The sequence below is a fragment of the Berghia stephanieae genome, chromosome 9, assembly GCF_034508935.2.
Source record: "Berghia stephanieae isolate SIO BIC M18660-M18661 chromosome 9, UCSD_Bste_1.3, whole genome shotgun sequence".
NCBI classification, from domain to species: Eukaryota; Metazoa; Mollusca; class Gastropoda; order Nudibranchia; family Aeolidiidae; genus Berghia; species Berghia stephanieae.
In genome coordinates this window covers 43,080,967-43,098,137 of record NC_088368.1, presented here as the reverse complement: position 1 = coordinate 43,098,137, position 17,171 = coordinate 43,080,967, and the positions used below count along the sequence as shown (strand labels likewise).

The 17,171-nt window shown below is 36.5% G+C and overlaps 1 protein-coding gene across 1 annotated transcript; it reads left to right on the top strand.

Annotated features, from left to right (window-relative positions):
* Positions 1 to 348: 348 nt before the first annotated feature.
* On the top strand, positions 349 to 11,825 carry LOC144980278 (putative cytochrome P450 49a1). Its single transcript, XM_078927911.1, has one exon. The coding sequence runs from the start codon at positions 596 to 598 to the stop codon at positions 2,222 to 2,224; it is 1,629 nt and encodes a 542-aa protein (XP_078784037.1). The 5' UTR covers positions 349 to 595; the 3' UTR covers positions 2,225 to 11,825.
* Positions 11,826 to 17,171: the final 5,346 nt, after the last annotated feature.

Here is a 17,171-nt window from a genome sequence, read left to right as displayed (position 1 = left end):
ATAGAGGTGTTTGTTGTTTGGGACTGTGTCAAATGCTTGCTTAAGTCTCAGATGTTTGGGTCAGTTTGCATTGTATTGTCAAAAGATTACACAATTTCATGCATTGTTATAATTAGTTGGCTTTCACACAAATGTCTGAACTCATGTCGAGATGTTAACCTGTTTGTTTCAATATGTTCCATTATATGATGGCATAGTATATTATGTTCCAATATTTACAAGAGTCACATGTCAGAGATGCAAGCCTGTAGTTTGGTGCAACATGTTTACAGCCTTTATTGAGAACTGGTGTTATATTTGCGTGTTTCCTCATTTTTTTTTTGGATGATTCCATATTTGAGTTTGAGGGACAAGTTAAATTTTTTTGTTATCGCAGGCGCAAGTTCTATTGCATAATGTTAGTAGGATATGATTTGGGATGCTGTGTGGTCCACTTGCTTTCTGCTCTTGTATGTTTCTAAGTAGCTTCAGCACTCCGCTGAAACCTATGCCAAAATTCTGACATCCTTTTTAAATCCAACTTCTGGCACATGCTCTGAAATCTTTCTTGTTTTCTTTTCAGATATTTCGGGAAACAGATAAACATTTATAGAAAATGCTGCCCCGTGCAAGAACTACAAAAATGTTATTATTGAATATCGGGAAAAGCATGACGGGCCAGCGAATCAATATCTGCTTTCGTATGTGCTCAGTGTCGGCTAAAACAACCCCCTGTCTAGTGGATGAAATAAAGTCTGATCAAACACCAGCAAAGCCATTTGAGGCCATTCCAGGTCCCACTGGTATTTACAACTTACCTTACATCGGATTCCTTTTCCATCTGAAACCGTTTACTGAATACACAACTGGGACTGTAGACCTTCTATTACAGGAGATGTATAAAAAGTACGGCTCAATATTCAAAATTCGGTTAAGCCATCCATCTGTTATTATCAGTGATCCCAAAGACGTGGCCCAAATGATGCGGAACGAGGGGAAGTATCCACTCAGGCCTAACTTTGAAATTTTTGATGTCTACTACAGGCGTACAAAGAGGCCACGCAATATTACAAATACAATAGGCCCAGAATGGTGGGAACTCCGAGCGCCAATGCAGAGAATATTAATGAGACCCGGACAGCTGTCCCAGTATCTTCCAATGATGAATGGCGTTGCGGATGATTTCATGAAGATGGTGACCCGTGGAAACATGGAAAACTACACAGCCGAGGAAGCTTTTATGGCATACGGAGCCGAAAGTGCCGGCACAGCCATCTTTAACAGAAGGCTTGGATTCTTAGATGAGATTCAGACTGAAGAAACGAAGTCACTTAAAGCAGCATGGGATTTGTTTGATATACTGTACACGACTACAATTGGGAAATCTATTGCCTTCAGGTTTTACAAAAGCAAAAATTACAAATCATTCGAGTCCGCTAAAGGTAGATTTTCTGATTTGTCCCTGAAATATGTAAGAGAGGCCAAGGAGAAAATCAACCTAAATGAAATGGATGGCAAATCTGTTTCTGATGAGCGAAATATGATTAGGTCATTACTCAATTACACAACAGAAGACAAAGTAGCATTGATCATAGATGGCGCTTTCACAGCTTCAATGGACACAACAGCATCTGTGATGCATGTTGTCTTGCACACACTGGCCAAGCACCCAGATAAGCAGGACAAACTTCGAGACGAAATTCAAAACGTTCTCGGTAAAGAAGAGGATAAGACTTATGTAACGCAAGAACATTTTGATAAAATGCCTTATTTGAAAGCTTTTGTGAAAGAAGTTTACAGGTTTAGAAATATTTTTCCTTTTGGACCTGCGAGGGTTTTGCCAGTGGACGTTGTATTAGGGGGATACAATGTACCAGCCGGTGCCACGATCTACATGTACAATGCCATAGCTTGTCGTGACGAAAACGTTTTTGAAAATCCTCACGTTTTCATGCCAGAACGTTGGCTGCGACAAAATAAACAAGGACCTGACGTAAAAGGAGATTCAAAAAGTAAAGCTGATAGTGACAGTAGTTGGGCTTTGCTTCCTTTTGGAATGGGACCCAGAGGATGCCCTGGAAGATGCCTCTTTGAACAGGAGTTGTTTCTCATTGTCACAAAACTGCTACATAAGATGAAAGTTGGTTTGGCAGCGAAAAGTGTGGACACGGAGTTTGAATATCGACTTTTATTGAAACCTGTCAAATCACTCAAGTTTACTTTTACCCCTTTGGATACGAAATAGAATTCAAGCTGGAACATATCAGCTTCAGGTCTTCAGGGTTTTAAGTCATATTTAAAGGTCCATTAGTCTCTCACTGGGAATTCAGTAATCTGTTATAAAACAAACTAATGTCACTGGGTGGGGTTCCTGACCTCCCATAGTTGGCAGGGATGTACTTACTGTGTCTTCTATCCCACTGTATCTGTTTTCCAACATGCTTTTTGTCTTTGTCTTGGAATGAGATAACTTGTTTGTTTTTGTTTTTCCAGGCCCTGGCTGGGAGGGAAACAGTCAAATGTAAAGTCATAGTTTTGGGGATTATATTTTTTGTCTTATAAATCATCTCTCTGTTGTGCACTTTATTATATATTGTTTACATATTATTAATAATATATGATTTGTAAGCATTTAAGTGTATCCCTCTTAGTCTTAGTCGGGACCTGTGCTTGTCTGGATGAGACTTTTAGATGATCTCAAACTAAGTACTTTGATAGTGTGCTCTTGGAATCTACATCTGTTTCCTATTTGAACAAATTTCTCTTTGCCTTACCATTTTTTGGGTGCTTTAATTATAATTCTAGAACCTTTTGCCATCCCATTTTATTCCTATTTACTGGCGCTGATATGACCTTAATGTGTTGCAAGTGCTGTAAAACCCTTAAAAAACAAAACATAAAAAACCCAAACAAACTATTGTCAAGGATGTGACTTAACACGGCGATGCCAAACTTACGTTTTAAAAATTCGTATTTTTACACATTTTTGCTCATTGCACACATTTTGCAATTATTTTGTAAAAATTATTATTTAAGCATTGTTAACAATCATACACTCTGTTAATTTTATTAAACACTTTAATCTCTTTGCTGACCTGGACGTTCATATAGGAAGTTCAATATAGTAGTATCTGGGTTCATGTAAGCTTTATATATATGGATTCTAAATAACAATGTGAAATTGAATGTAAGCTATTCAATATATGAAAAAATAAAATGGACGTTTCAGGTTTCCCTTTTATCAACAAAACAGAATGAATGAAACACTACAGACGAATGAGATAATGTGGTAGTGGCGTTTTAAAGATGAATAAACAAAAAATTGGATGAGCAGGAAATTGTATGCTCTTTTGTAAGGAAGCATGAATTAAACTAGAACAATAGATATTGCATCTATTGTGTCCATTTTATCTGTTGTTGTATTATATTGAATTGAATTTCACATTGTTATTTATTTCTTCGAGCTTCGAGCTGCACCATATACATTATATGTGTATTCTGGAAGTTGATACCATTTACATTCTCTATATAAAGATTTAATTTATTTATTCATGAATTTAAATGATCTATTATAACATCCCTAGTATGGTCTAATAGCCCATTTTCAAATTTAGGGCTATTTATCGTTTTGCAAGATTGTACGCATTGTATGCATTTTCTCTAGATGTTACTCATTTTGGATGTCCATTGTACACAATGTCATGGCCAGGCGAAATTCCTATTTTTTGTCTCAAATTCCTATGTTTATGTGCTCTGATTCCACTTTTGGAATGTGAAGGGTTGGCAGGTCTGCTATTGTCTCAAAATAATATTGTGTCAGGCAAGATCAAACCTCTGAAAGTAAATTTTACAATTAAAAGGTTGAGGTACAGGAATTAACTAGTTGATATTTGACCAATCAAAACATGGGATTTGTGACACACCTTCACACTGCTCGGACAAACATAGTTGGTTGTTTATAAACAAAATCACTGGGTGGGGTTCCTGACCTCCCATAGTGGGCAGGGAGGTACATACTGTGTCTTCTATCCCCTATATCTGTTTCCCAACTTGCTTTCCGTCTTTGTCTTGGAATGAGATTACTTGATTTTGTCCAGGCCCTGCCCTATACCCTAGCTGAGAGGGAAACAGTCAAATGTATAGTTATTTGGGAGATGATATTTTTTTCCCTTGTCCATCGTCTCTCTGTTATGCAGTGTATTGTTTTGTTTACATAGTATATATAATTTGTAAACATTTGAGTGTATCCGTCTTAGTTGGGACCTATGCTTGTGAATGAATGAGACTTTTAGGTGATCTCAAACTAAGTACTTTGATAGTGTGCTCTTGGAATCTACATCTTTCCTATTTGAACCAGTTCCCCTTTGTTTGACCTTTTCTTGGGTGCTTTAATTGTAATTTTAGAACTTTTTACTATCCCATATTCTCCCTTTTTACTGGCGCTGATATGACCTGAATGTGTTGCAAGCGCCGTAAAACCCTTAAAAACCAAACCATAAACAAAATCATGAATGAAATTGACTTCTATCTCTCTGATCGTTGTTATTGTTTTTATTCCACCAAATGGGTGGCTATTTATCACACGATTTTCTCCATCATATTATAAACGTGTAAGTTTCTATATAGATTCTGTGTTGGTTCTATTGATCAAGCGGTAGAACAGTGGGTATTTTACTTAAATACATACCATCGATTGTAAAGCCTGTGTAGTTTGCTACGTTTACCAATCAATGTCATTTTTTACATTATGACAATTGTTTCTTGAGGCATCGTTATCTAATTGTCTATTTTGAGCTATTTCCAATTTGTATGGAAGTGTCTTTATTCCCACTATAGCAAACGGAAATCGATTATTCCCAATGTTCATATCCTTTGCTTGACATTCAATTCCAGTACCTTTCTCAACCCGATATGATATACCTCGGAGGTTTCACTCCTCGCTGGTCTCCCTAATAACAGAATAAACAAGCTCCAGAGAGTACAGGATTGTGCGGCTAGGATAGTTCAGGGAAAATCTCATTACGATGATACAAAGGATATATATGCTTCGAACCCTCCACTGGCTGCCAGTCCGGGCTAGAATTGAATGCAAAATAGCCCTTGTCTGCTTTGGTGTATTTGAGTCTTCTGTCCCCCTCTACATTTAACGCTTACTCCCACCGTACATACCTCTGAGAAATCTTAGATCCCACGATTCAAAATTGTTAGCATCTCCTAAAACTTAACTTAAGTATTTTGGTGATAGGTCCCTTATGAAATTCGGACCCACATTTTGGAATGATTTCCCTCAATCTGTGAAATTCTCGAGCTCAATAGACATTTTCAAAAAATCCATGAAAACACATCTGTTCAGGAAATATTTACTTAATTGAATTTTAAATGTATTGTATGTGACTTATTGATGATGTTTTGATGACCTTTTTATGCTCTTAATTGTTTTGATATTTTGGTTTAATTGGACTTGCAACATTATTGTTACCTGGATAAACAATGTCCTTTATTATTAAAATTTTTTTAAATTTTTTTAAAGCGCTTTTTTTTTACGAAGGCGCTATAGAAATATGCTTATTTATTATTTTATGTAATGGAAATACTCTCAAACCAATGTATACTTTATTACAGGTCTGATAACTCAAATTAGGACCTTATTGTTGTAATGGAAATACTCTCAAACATACGGGTACTTTATTACAGGTCTGATAAGCCAAATTATAACCTCATTGTTGTATTGGAAATACTCTCAAACATACGGGTACTTTATTACAGGTCTGATAAGCCAAATTATAACCTCATTGTTGTATTGGAAATACTCTCAAACATACGGGTACTTTATTACAGGTCTGATAAGCCAAATTATGGCCTCATTGTTGTATTGGAAATACTCTCAAACATACGGGTACTTTATTACAGGTCTGATAAGCCAAATTATGGCCTCATTGTTGTATTGGAAATAATCTCAAACATACGGGTACTTTATTACAGGCCTGATAAGCCAAATTATGGCCTCATTGTTGTATTGGAAATACTCTCAAACATACGGGTACTTTATTACAGGTCTGATAAGCCAAATTATGGCCTCATTGTTGTATTGGAAATACTCTCAAACATACGGGTACTTTATTACAGGTCTGATAAGCCAAATTATGGCCTCATTGTTGTATTGGAAATACTCTCAAACATTCTTCTTCTAGGTTCCATGCCTGGTCCAGGCTTCGGATACTGCATGAATTATCTCTCTCCATTCCTCCCTGTCTCTTGCCTTTTCAAACAGCTCTTGGATTGTTAGGCTGGTGAAGCCCTTCAGTTGGTCTATGAGTGTTTTTCTTTGTCTCCCCCGGGCGCGTTTACCAGGTATTTTTCCACAACTTGCCAGGTATTCATTCTTATCTTTCCTTACTATGTGTCCGAAAAAGGATAGTTGTCGATCCACTATTAAGGGCATTAGTTTCCTTTGTTGGTATGTTTGTTTTAGCACTTCTTCGTTCGTTTTGTGTGCAGTATACGATATTCTCTGCATCCTTCTCAAGCACCACATTTCAAAAGCTTCAATGTTCTTTTGTGTTTCTGCATTTGTAGTCCAGCTTTCGCATCCGTATAACAAGATTGGCCACACGTAGCACTTCAAGACTCGGAATCTAATCCCGAACGACATCTGTTTGTTTTTCAAAATGTTTCCCAGGTCCATGAAGGCCTGTTTGGCTTGAGCTATTCTTGCTCGTATGTCTCGGTTACATCTTCCATCTGTTGTCACTATTGAACCTAGGTATTTAAAACTTTCTACGTTGGTAAGTTGCTCGCCGTGAATCGTTATATTGCAGGTGTTGTTGTTTTCGGGGTTTTTCTGTATTACCATGCATTCCGTTTTGGTGATATTCACTTCCATTCCCTTGGCTTCACTATCTACTACCACTTTGTCAACAATCTTTTGAAGTTGGATTTCTGATGTTGCAATGAGTACCGTATCGTCTGCGTATCTTATATTATTTATGTTGTGACCTCCCACTTTTATTCCCTCCATATTATTTATGCCCCTCATGATTGTTTCTTGGTATAGATTAAACAGATCTGGTGAGGCAACACACCCTTGACGGACTCCTTTCTTAATAGGAATGGAATTTCCTGTAGAGTTTCCGATTTTGATAGATGCCTGCTGGGTGTAGTATAATGTTTGCATGAGTCTGAGGTCTTTCTCATCAGCGCCAATGGAGTGCAGTTGTTTTAGTATTTCTTCGTGGCGTACTCTATCAAAAGCTTTTTTGTAGTCGACAAAACAGAGGTATAGTGGGGTCTGAACCTGTATAGCTCTTTCACTTAAAACACGGAGGAGGTATATTGCGTTCCTTGTCCCTCTGTTATTGTTCTTCTGCGATTTCGGGGTTAATCTTATTCCTTAGCCTGTTGATAATTATACGCAACAGTATTTTGTTGATGTGGCTTATTAAACTTATAGTTCTAAAATTTTCGCATCTGACTGCACCTGCTTTCTTTGGTATTGCTATGAAAATAGAGTTACAGAGATCTTCTGGAATTTTCCCAGTATTGTATATATTGTTGAATAATATGTGAAGTTCATCAATTGCTAGATCTCCTAGGCTTTTTAATACCTCTACAGATATTTCATCAGGGCCTGTTGCTTTACCATCCCTCATTCGTTCCATGGCATGTTCAATTTCACTTTTGGTGATGTTTGGTCCGCTTAATGGTTCTTTGAATTTCAGTGGTGGTTCATTTCTATTTGGATCATTGTACAGTTTGCCTATGTATTCTACCCATCGGCTTTCTATATGTTGTTCTTCAAATAGCAGTTCCCCTTGTTTGTTTTGGATACAACTTCCTGCTGCTTTGCTTTTCCTTTTCCCTGATAGTTCTTTTATTCTTTGGTGAGCTTGTTGGGGGTTGGGTTTGTATTCTCTTTCGATTTCGCAGCATTTCCAGTCTAGATAGTTCTCGTGTGCCTCGATGCATTTGGATTTAATGTGGTTGTTCAATGTTTGGTATTCTGCAGACCCTCTGTTGCATTTTCGTCTTTCTTCAAATAGGTTTAGAATTTCATTTGTCATCCATTCCTTTTTGCTGTTTATTTGAGCTATTGGTAAATGCTTTTCTGCAGTTGCTTTGACACACTCTCAAACATAAGGGTACTTTATTACAGATATGATAACCCAAATTATAACCTCATTGTTGTAATGGAAATACTCTCAAACATACGGGTACTTTATTACAGGTCTGATAAGCCAAATTATGGCCTCATTGTTGTATTGGAAATACTCTCAAACATACGGGTACTTTATTACAGGTCTGATAAGCCAAATTATGGCCTCATTGTTGTATTGGAAATACTCTCAAACATACGGGTACTTTATTACAGGTCTGATAAGCCAAATTATGGCCTCATTGTTGTATTGGAAATACTCTCAAACATACGGGTACTTTATTACAGGTCTGATAAGCCAAATTATGGCCTCATTGTTGTATTGGAAATACTCTCAAACATACGGGTACTTTATTACAGGTCTGATAAGCCAAATTATGGCCTCATTGTTGTATTGGAAATACTCTCAAACATACGGGTACTTTATTACAGGTCTGATAAGCCAAATTATAACCTCATTGTTGTAATGGAAATACTCTCAAACATACGGGTACTTTATTACAGGTCTGATAACCCTAATTATAGCCTCATTGTTGTATTGGAAATACTCTCAAACATACGGGTACTTTATTACAGGTCTGATAACCCAAATTATGGCCTCATTGTTGTATTGGAAATACTCTCAAACATACGGTACTTTATTACAGGTCTGATAAGCCAAATTATGGCCTCATTGTTGTATTGGAAATACTCTCAAACATACGGGTACTTTATTACAGGTCTGATAAGCCAAATTATGGCCTCATTGTTGTATTGGAAATACTCTCAAACATACGGGTACTTTATTACAGGTCTGATAACCCTAATTATGGCCTCATTGTTGTATTGGAAATACTCTCAAACATACGGGTATTTTGTTACAGGTCTGATAAGCCAAATTATGGCCTCATTGTTGTATTGGAAATACTCTCAAACATACGGGTACTTTATTACAGGTCTGATAAGCCAAATTATGGCCTCATTGTTGTATTGGAAATACTCTCAAACATACGGGTACTTTATTACAGGTCTGATAAGCCAAATTATGGCCTCATTGTTGTATTGGAAATACTCTCAAACATACGGGTACTTTATTACAGGTCTGATAAGCCAAATTATGGCCTCATTGTTGTATTGGAAATACTCTCAAACATACGGGTACTTTATTACAGGTCTGATAAGCCAAATTATGGCCTCATTGTTGTATTGGAAATACTCTCAAACATACGGGTACTTTATTACAGGTCTGATAAGCCAAATTATGGCCTCATTGTTGTATTGGAAATACTCTCAAACATACGGGTACTTTATTACAGATCTGATAACTCAAATTAGAACCTTATTGTTGTAATGGAAATACTCTCAAACATACGGGTACTTTATTACAGGTCTGATAAGCCAAATTATGGCCTCATTGTTGTATTGGAAATACTCTCAAACATACGGGTACTTTATTACAGGTCTGATAACTCAAATTATAACCTCATTGTTGTATTGGAAATAATCTCAAACATACGGGTACTTTATTACTAGTCAAATAACTCAAATTGTTATAAAATAAATAACATTTTAAAATAAAACTCCCTTTATTCATCCCAAAGGGGAAATTTGTCTCCAGGGTTGGTTCACTGTTGCATAATACTAGGTACTACAAGAGATAATCTATAAATCGTTGAAATGGAGTTTTCTTACTATGTATATTAATGCAGTATTCTTAAAGGGAAAACAGTTTTTAAATTTTGAAAATCCATAAATGAATAAATCTTATAATTTTTTTGCATGAAAAATAAACATAAATGCCATGTAAGACTATTGGCCACGAATGGCAGATGCCATAATATATAACGAATACATTTTGTCATAGAGCTTTCATAATATGACATTTTCTAATACTATGAGATCATAAAAATACTTGATGCCATAAAGCTTTTATATATTCTATATCGTTTCTATTATCTCTATTATTTTATATATTCTAATACTATGAGATCAGACAAATTCTTGATGCCATAGTAATATATAACGAATACATTTTGTTATAGAGCGTTTATACGACTTTTTCTTATACTATGAGATCAGACAAATTCTTGATGCCATAATAAAAGACGAATACTTTTTGTCAAATATTTTCATATGGTATTTTCTAATACTAGGAGATCAGACAAATTCTTGATGCCATAATAAAAGACGATTACTTTTTGTCAAAGATTTTCATATGGTATTTTCTAATACTAGGAGATCAGACAAATTCTTGATGCCATAATAAAAGACGAATACTTTTTGTCAAATATTTTCATATGGTATTTTCTAATACTAGGAGATCAGACAAATTCTTGATGCCATAATAAATAACGAATACCTTTTGTTTTAGAGCTTTTTTATAACTTTTTCTAATACTATGACATCAGACAAATTCTTGATGCTATATATGATAAGAACATTTTATTAAAGATCTTTCATATATGACATTTTCTTTTCCTTTGTTGTCAGACGAATGTTAGATGTCATAATAAACTGGGTGGGGTTCCTGACCTCCCACAGTGGGCAGGGAGGTAGTTGATGTATCTTATATCCCGTTTATCTGTTTTCCAATTGCTTTCTGTCTTTGTCTTGGAATGAGATTACTAAGTCTTGTCCTGAATCTGACCGGAGTCCTTCGCTAGGACTGGGTGGGGTTCCTGACCTCCCATTGTGGGCAGGGGGGTACATTCTGTGTTTTCTATCCGCTTATATCTGTTTTCCTGGGTGGGGATCCTGACCTCCCATAGCGGGCAGGGAGGTACATACTGCGTCTTCTATCTGTTTCTAACATGCTTTCTGTCTTTGTCTTGGAATGAGATTACGTGTTTGGTTTTGTCCTGGCCCTGGCGGGAGTCCTGGCTGGGAGGGAAACAGTCACATTATTGTTTTGGGAGATGATATTTTTTTCCTTGTTAATCATCTCTCTGTTATGTATTATTATATTTGTTATTTTGAATGTATAATGTAAGGATTTGAGTGTATTCCTCTTTGTTGGATTTTGTGCTTGTCCGGATGAGACTTATAGGTGATCTCAAACTATGTACATTGGTGGTATGCTCTTGGAATCTACATCTGATCCCTTTGTTCCCAGTTCCCCTATGTCTTACTTTTTCTTGGGTACTTTAATTGTAATTGTAGAACATTTTTACTATCCCATTTTCTTCCTTTTTACTGCCGCTGATACAACCTAAATGTGTTGCAATCGCCGTAAAACCCTTAAAAACAAAAAAACAAAATCGAAATGCACCCTTCTTTTTAAATTGGCTAATTTAACTCAATTTACATGACATAACACTACATAATTTTTAAAATTAAAATTTGATATACTTGAAAAAAAATAGGCATATTCCATTCTTTGTTTGGAGTAAATTTCCAGTTTTTAAGATATATCGTATTATCATAAGCCATTTTTGTGAACGCTGGAAAATCTATTTTCCTAAGTTTTATGTAATTTTTTTTTGGTGATTTTGTTCGCTTGTATTTATTTATTTTTTTTCTCATACAAATACTTCTTTGATATAACCAGTTTTCTACTAACGTTCCAATAGCATATTCATGTTTGGATATTTTATGCCATTTTGTTGGGGTTTTTTTTTCGGTCCTTTTAAGGATTTAATCCAAGAAAAATGATCTTGCCGAAGTGAACTGAACTCGTTTTAGATTTTGATAAATTAAAAGCAAATCATAGATGTTATTTATTGTTCGAGTTTGATCATTTAAATTTTGTTTGTTCGTGTTTTGTTGAGATCTGTTTTAAATACAGGGTTTCCCCAAAATGTATACTGTGGGATTTTATCAGATGTAATTAAAATGCAGTTTAAAAACAATACAATGGTTAAAAATATATTTACATTTATAAAATAATTAAATGTATTACTGGGTTTGGGTTCCTGACCTCCCATAGTGGGCAGGGAGGTACATTCTGTGTCTTCTATCCCCCTATATCTGTTTTCCAACTTGCATTCCGTCTTTGTCTTTGAATGAAATTACTTAGTTATGTCCTGGCCTTTCAGCCATCGTCAGGACTGTGTATTACATGAGTTTGGCTTTTTGGGTGTTGTTGCTTGTTGAAGTGGTTCCGTATGTTTGTAGTTGATTAGTAGATGTTTTCGTCTATGTGGGCAGCTGTTGTACATCTGATTTTTCGTGTTGAGTGCGGCTTCATGAGGGTGTTTGATTATAGTATATTTTCTTCCAGGCATAAGCTACATTGTTTTGATGATGTCGCTTTAGATATAATTTTCCATGAAATGCTGTGGTCTAGTTTGTTGTCTTTTAATTTCCAAATATTATGTTCGCTGAGTTTTGTGGCATTTGTTTTTGTTGGTGTTTCTAAAGGTTGAGGTGTGGAGATTGTATCTTGTTTTGAAATTATTTTTCTTTAGTCCTAGACTCTACATATTTTTCCTGCTTGTTTATTTTTGTTTCGGTGACTGTGGCTTGGTAAATTAAACTTGATTCTAAACGTTGTTTATTTCACGGGCAATGCTCCTTAATTTCTGCAGTTGCATTTTCTGGTGGGCAGGATTTGTTCTTGTCGGTAGTTTTAAAATATTTTTTTTGTTGTGGCTTGAAATTATTTGTTCTATGTTGCGCATACAAGAGTAGTTTATTTTTATGGTATTCTTGTTGATAAATTTTATGTAGCTTGTGGTTTTTTGGAAAGTGTGTATCAATTAACTTCAGGAACTGCTGTCCAATGGTTGTGCTGACGTTTTTGTCGAAAAGTGAGTTGAACCAAGTATGTCGTTTTCCTGTTTTGCGTTCTTCACTTGTGTGTTGAGGTTTATAGGAGAGAGAGAGAGAGAGAGAGAGAGAGAGAGAGAGAGAGAGAGAGAGAGAGAGAGAGAGAGAGAGGGGGGGGGCGTCTGTGTATTCAAATGGTGTGTTGTATCCGCTTTTTGTGAGTGCTTCTTTGTAGGGGGTGGCTGCGACGATGAATCTCTCTGTTTTTTTCCCCCGAAAGTTTGCTCAGCCGCAGTGCTATGTTTTTTGGTATGTTTTCAATGACGGAACGAGGGTGGTTGCTGTTTTTATTTATGTAGCTAATGGTGTTATTTGGTTTTCTGAACGGTTGGAATGAATTGGATTTTATGTCGAATGTGATGTCGAGGAAGTCAACTGTTTTTTTTCTTTTGTTTGCGTCTATAGTGATTTTCAAATTGTTGTTTTGGAATATTTTGCAGATTTGTTTTTTAATGTTTTTGTTCGCTCTTGGTCGTTTATTGCTGAGAGCGAGTCCGTCATCTCTATAGAGGCCGATGTATGTGTGTGTGTGTTGCAGTTGTGATAGGATGTAGAGTCCGACCGTCGAACTAACCCATTGTTACGTCGAAATCATTATGTCGCTTTGTCACCACGTGCTGTCATAGTATAGTGTGCTGTGCTTGGTGTGTTTGATGATGTGTTTTTCCTCTTCTGTGATGTTGGTGTATTTTGATGCGAATTCCAATGCTTTGTTTAGTAAGTCTGGGGTGATGGAGGGGTAAAAATCGCAAATGTCGAAAGAGATGAAGGTGAAATTTTCTTTGTTTTGGATATTTTCAAACCATTCAATGACATCATCGGTGTTTTTCCACTGGTTGATTTTAGTTTCTTCTTTGGCGTTTTTTTTCTAATATCTTTTTGCTGATTTTTCCAATTTCAGTTTTGTATGGATTTATTAGTCTACATTTTGGATTATTTTTGAAGTCAGGCTTGTGGTCTTTTAATGTGATGAACGCTTCTCTTCTTGGTGCTGTATCAATTTGATCGCTAAGGTCAAGTCTGTTCGCTAGATTTTTATCTTCTTTTGTGATCTCTTCGGTTCTGTGTGTTCTGTCTTTTTTTTATAGTTTTTGTTGATTTGTTTGTGTGCCATTTTATCACACTGGGTGGGAGATTCCTGACCTCCCATAGTGGACAGGGAGGTACTTGCTGTGTCTTCAATCCCCCTTGCATTCTGTCTTTGTCTTGGAATGAGATTACTTGGGTTTGTCCAGGTCCTGGCCGGATACCCTGGCTGGGAGGGAGACAGTCAAATGTATAGTTAGAGTTTTGGGAGTTTATTTTTTTTCCTTGTAAATCATCTCTCTGTTATGTCCTGTATTATATTTTGTTTACGTATAATATATGATCTGTAAACATTTGAGTGTATTCCTCTTCGTGGAGACCTGTGCTTGTGACTGGGTGAGACATTTAGGTGACCTCAAACTTTCATAGTGTGCTCTTGGAATCTACATGTTTCCTATTTGAACCAATTCCCCTTTGTCTTACATTTTCTTGGGTGCTTTAATTGTGATTCTAGAACTTTTACTATCCAATTTTCTTCCTTTTTACTGGCGCTGATATGACCTTAATGTGTTGCAAGCGCCGCAAAACCCTTAAAAACAAAACAAAACATCATTTTATCATATTCCTCAGGTGTCATTTTATAATAGTTGTTGGATTTGTCGGCTGGTAACAGAAGTTGTTTCTCTTTGTTTATTTTATTCACATCGCTAGTCAGTTGGTTTTGGAAGTTGTTATTTTTGTTTTTGAACTGTATATATTTTGAATGAGATCTGAAAGTCCATTTTCCATTTTTTAAAATTCAGTCATTGGAGGGTGTGAATTTGTAGAGTAGAAGCTGTACGTTTTCTTGTGGACGGGTTCAGGAAAAAGAATGTTCTCCCTCATAGATTCTTGACAAATGTTTATGTTCTTGCTATTACTATTAGTAATTTAATGTAAGATTTTCTGTTGCAGGTAGGAATATTCTTTATAGAATATGGGAAAGTCGTAGGTCTAAGTTGTGGCGCGATGCGGAGCTGTTTATTGAATCATGTTGGATACAAATTATATGGCACGAATAGTGCTCAACATGTATCAATGGAGCGAATTATTGTTGTAATATTTACCACGATGTTGGAGTCAGTCTACATCGATGTTTCAGGCCTTTCAGCCATCGTCAGGACTGTGTGTTACACGAGTTTGGTTAGTTGTCTGTTGTTGCTTGTTGAAGAAAATAAATATGCTATAATCAAACACCCTCATGAAGCCACACTCAACACGAAAAATGAGATGTACAACAGCTGCACAGATGACGAAAACATATACTAATCAACTACAAACCTACGGAACCACTTCAACAAGCAACAACACACAACAAACCAAACTCATGTAACACACAGTCCTTAAAAACAAACAAACATAAATTCATGTTGGGCCAAAGGAAACTCTATCGGGCTCTCTTTTGCTTTTTTCAATTCCCAAATGTCCTTGATGTAACTTGCTTAGAATTTTATTTCTTAGCCCCCTTGGAATTATCATCCTGCTATCAGTATACAAGATGCAATTCTCTTCATAAATGAAATCTCTCATGGCCCTCAATTGTCCCAACTCCTTTCCTTCATGCCTCGAGGTGTTTGTCCAGTTGTAATTTCTCATATTATTCATTACTTGGGACAAAACAGGATCTTTCTTTGTTTCCCATTTGATCTGTTCCCGTTTTTTTATGAGGCAGGCATTGTACAGATAGTCGAATGAATTCTCAATGTGTCTTCTTCAAATTCTTTTGTTTTTTTTTTCTATTGGCTTCATATTGTAAGCTCTCCGCAGAGAATATCTTCTATGACTAATTTTGATCCAGGGGTGTATTTGACATGTAGGTTGTACCTCAGTAGTCTAAACATCATCAGTTGGAGTCATGAGATGCTTTATACAAAGGTTTTCTTAGGATTGTCTCCAACGGTTTGTTATCGCTTTCCACATTCACAGATTGGCCGTAAATGTACTAATAAATATGTTCTGCCGCTAACACAATTGCTAAAAGTTCTTTCTCAATTTGGGCATACATTTTCTCTGTGTCTGTCAGTGATCTTGACGCAAGTGCAACAGGTTTGCCTTGCTGAAGAAGGCAAGCACCAAGTCCTTTTGATGACGCATCGCATTGAATTATTGTTTCATTCTTTGAGTCAAATATCTTGAGGGAGGAAGCTTGATGACTACTGATTTTATTTGGTTGACTGGTTCTGTGCGTTCTGGTAACTAGACCTACTGTGCATCTTTTTTTTCAAGAGTTCTCGTAGTGGCGCAGTCAATTTTGACATATTTATTCTGAATGAATGGATATATGAAGTTGGTCATTCCAAGGAATCGTTGTGTTCTTTTGACATCCTTGGGAAGGGGCATATCCATGAGGGCATTTGCTTTTGATGGATCAGGCGTGATTCCATTTTTAGAAATGATTCTCCACATGTATTTCACATTTGATTTCTTCAACTGTATTTTAGTTGGGTTGAATTTCACACCGACTTCATGTGCCCTTTTCATCACTGTTTCAAGAATTTCATCGTGCTCAATTTCAGTTTGGGCAACGATGACCATATCATCTGACAGGCAGTTGACACCATCAATGTCTCCGAATGTTTGGAAGGCTCTTTTTTGTAGGACTTCACTCGCGCTCGATATACCGAAGGGCATTCTCAGGAATCGGTAACGTCCAAATGGAGTATTGAAAGTTGTTAGAAGCGAACTGCTGTCATCATCTAATTCCACTTGCGAGTAAGAGTCCTTTTGGTCCAAAATGGTAAAAAAAAACTTCTTGTCTCCCAAATTGGCTGCAAATTGCTCGAAAGTGGGTATTGCAAATAGTTCTCTCTCAATGTGTTGGTTCAGGTTTCATGGGTCCAAGCAAATTCGTAGGGATCCATCAGTCTTCTTCACAACAACCAGGTTAAGAACCCACTTAGTAGGTTGGTCAACAGATTTTATGACACCATCTCTGACCATTGAGTCCAACTTCTCTTTTAATTGCTTGTGTAGTATTGGTGGCACATGTCTTGGATGACATATAATTAGATCTGCATCCGTAGCCAGTGCAATGTGATATTTATCAGGATATTTTCCTAGTCCTGTAAACAAATCTTTGTATTGCTCAGTCAATGATTCTGTAGTGATTGAATTAATTTTCACAGTCTTGCTGGGTTTTTTTTCCATGCCTCACTAGTCCCTAGGCAAGAGATGACTGTAAGCTTAGCACCGACACACCATCATTAGCTGATAGGTAGACTGTCGTTTT

Coding starts and splice junctions, on each gene's coding strand:
- LOC144980278 (XM_078927911.1), top strand. CDS start 596: ATGCTGCCCCGTGCAAGAACTACAAAAATGTTATTATTGAATATCGGG.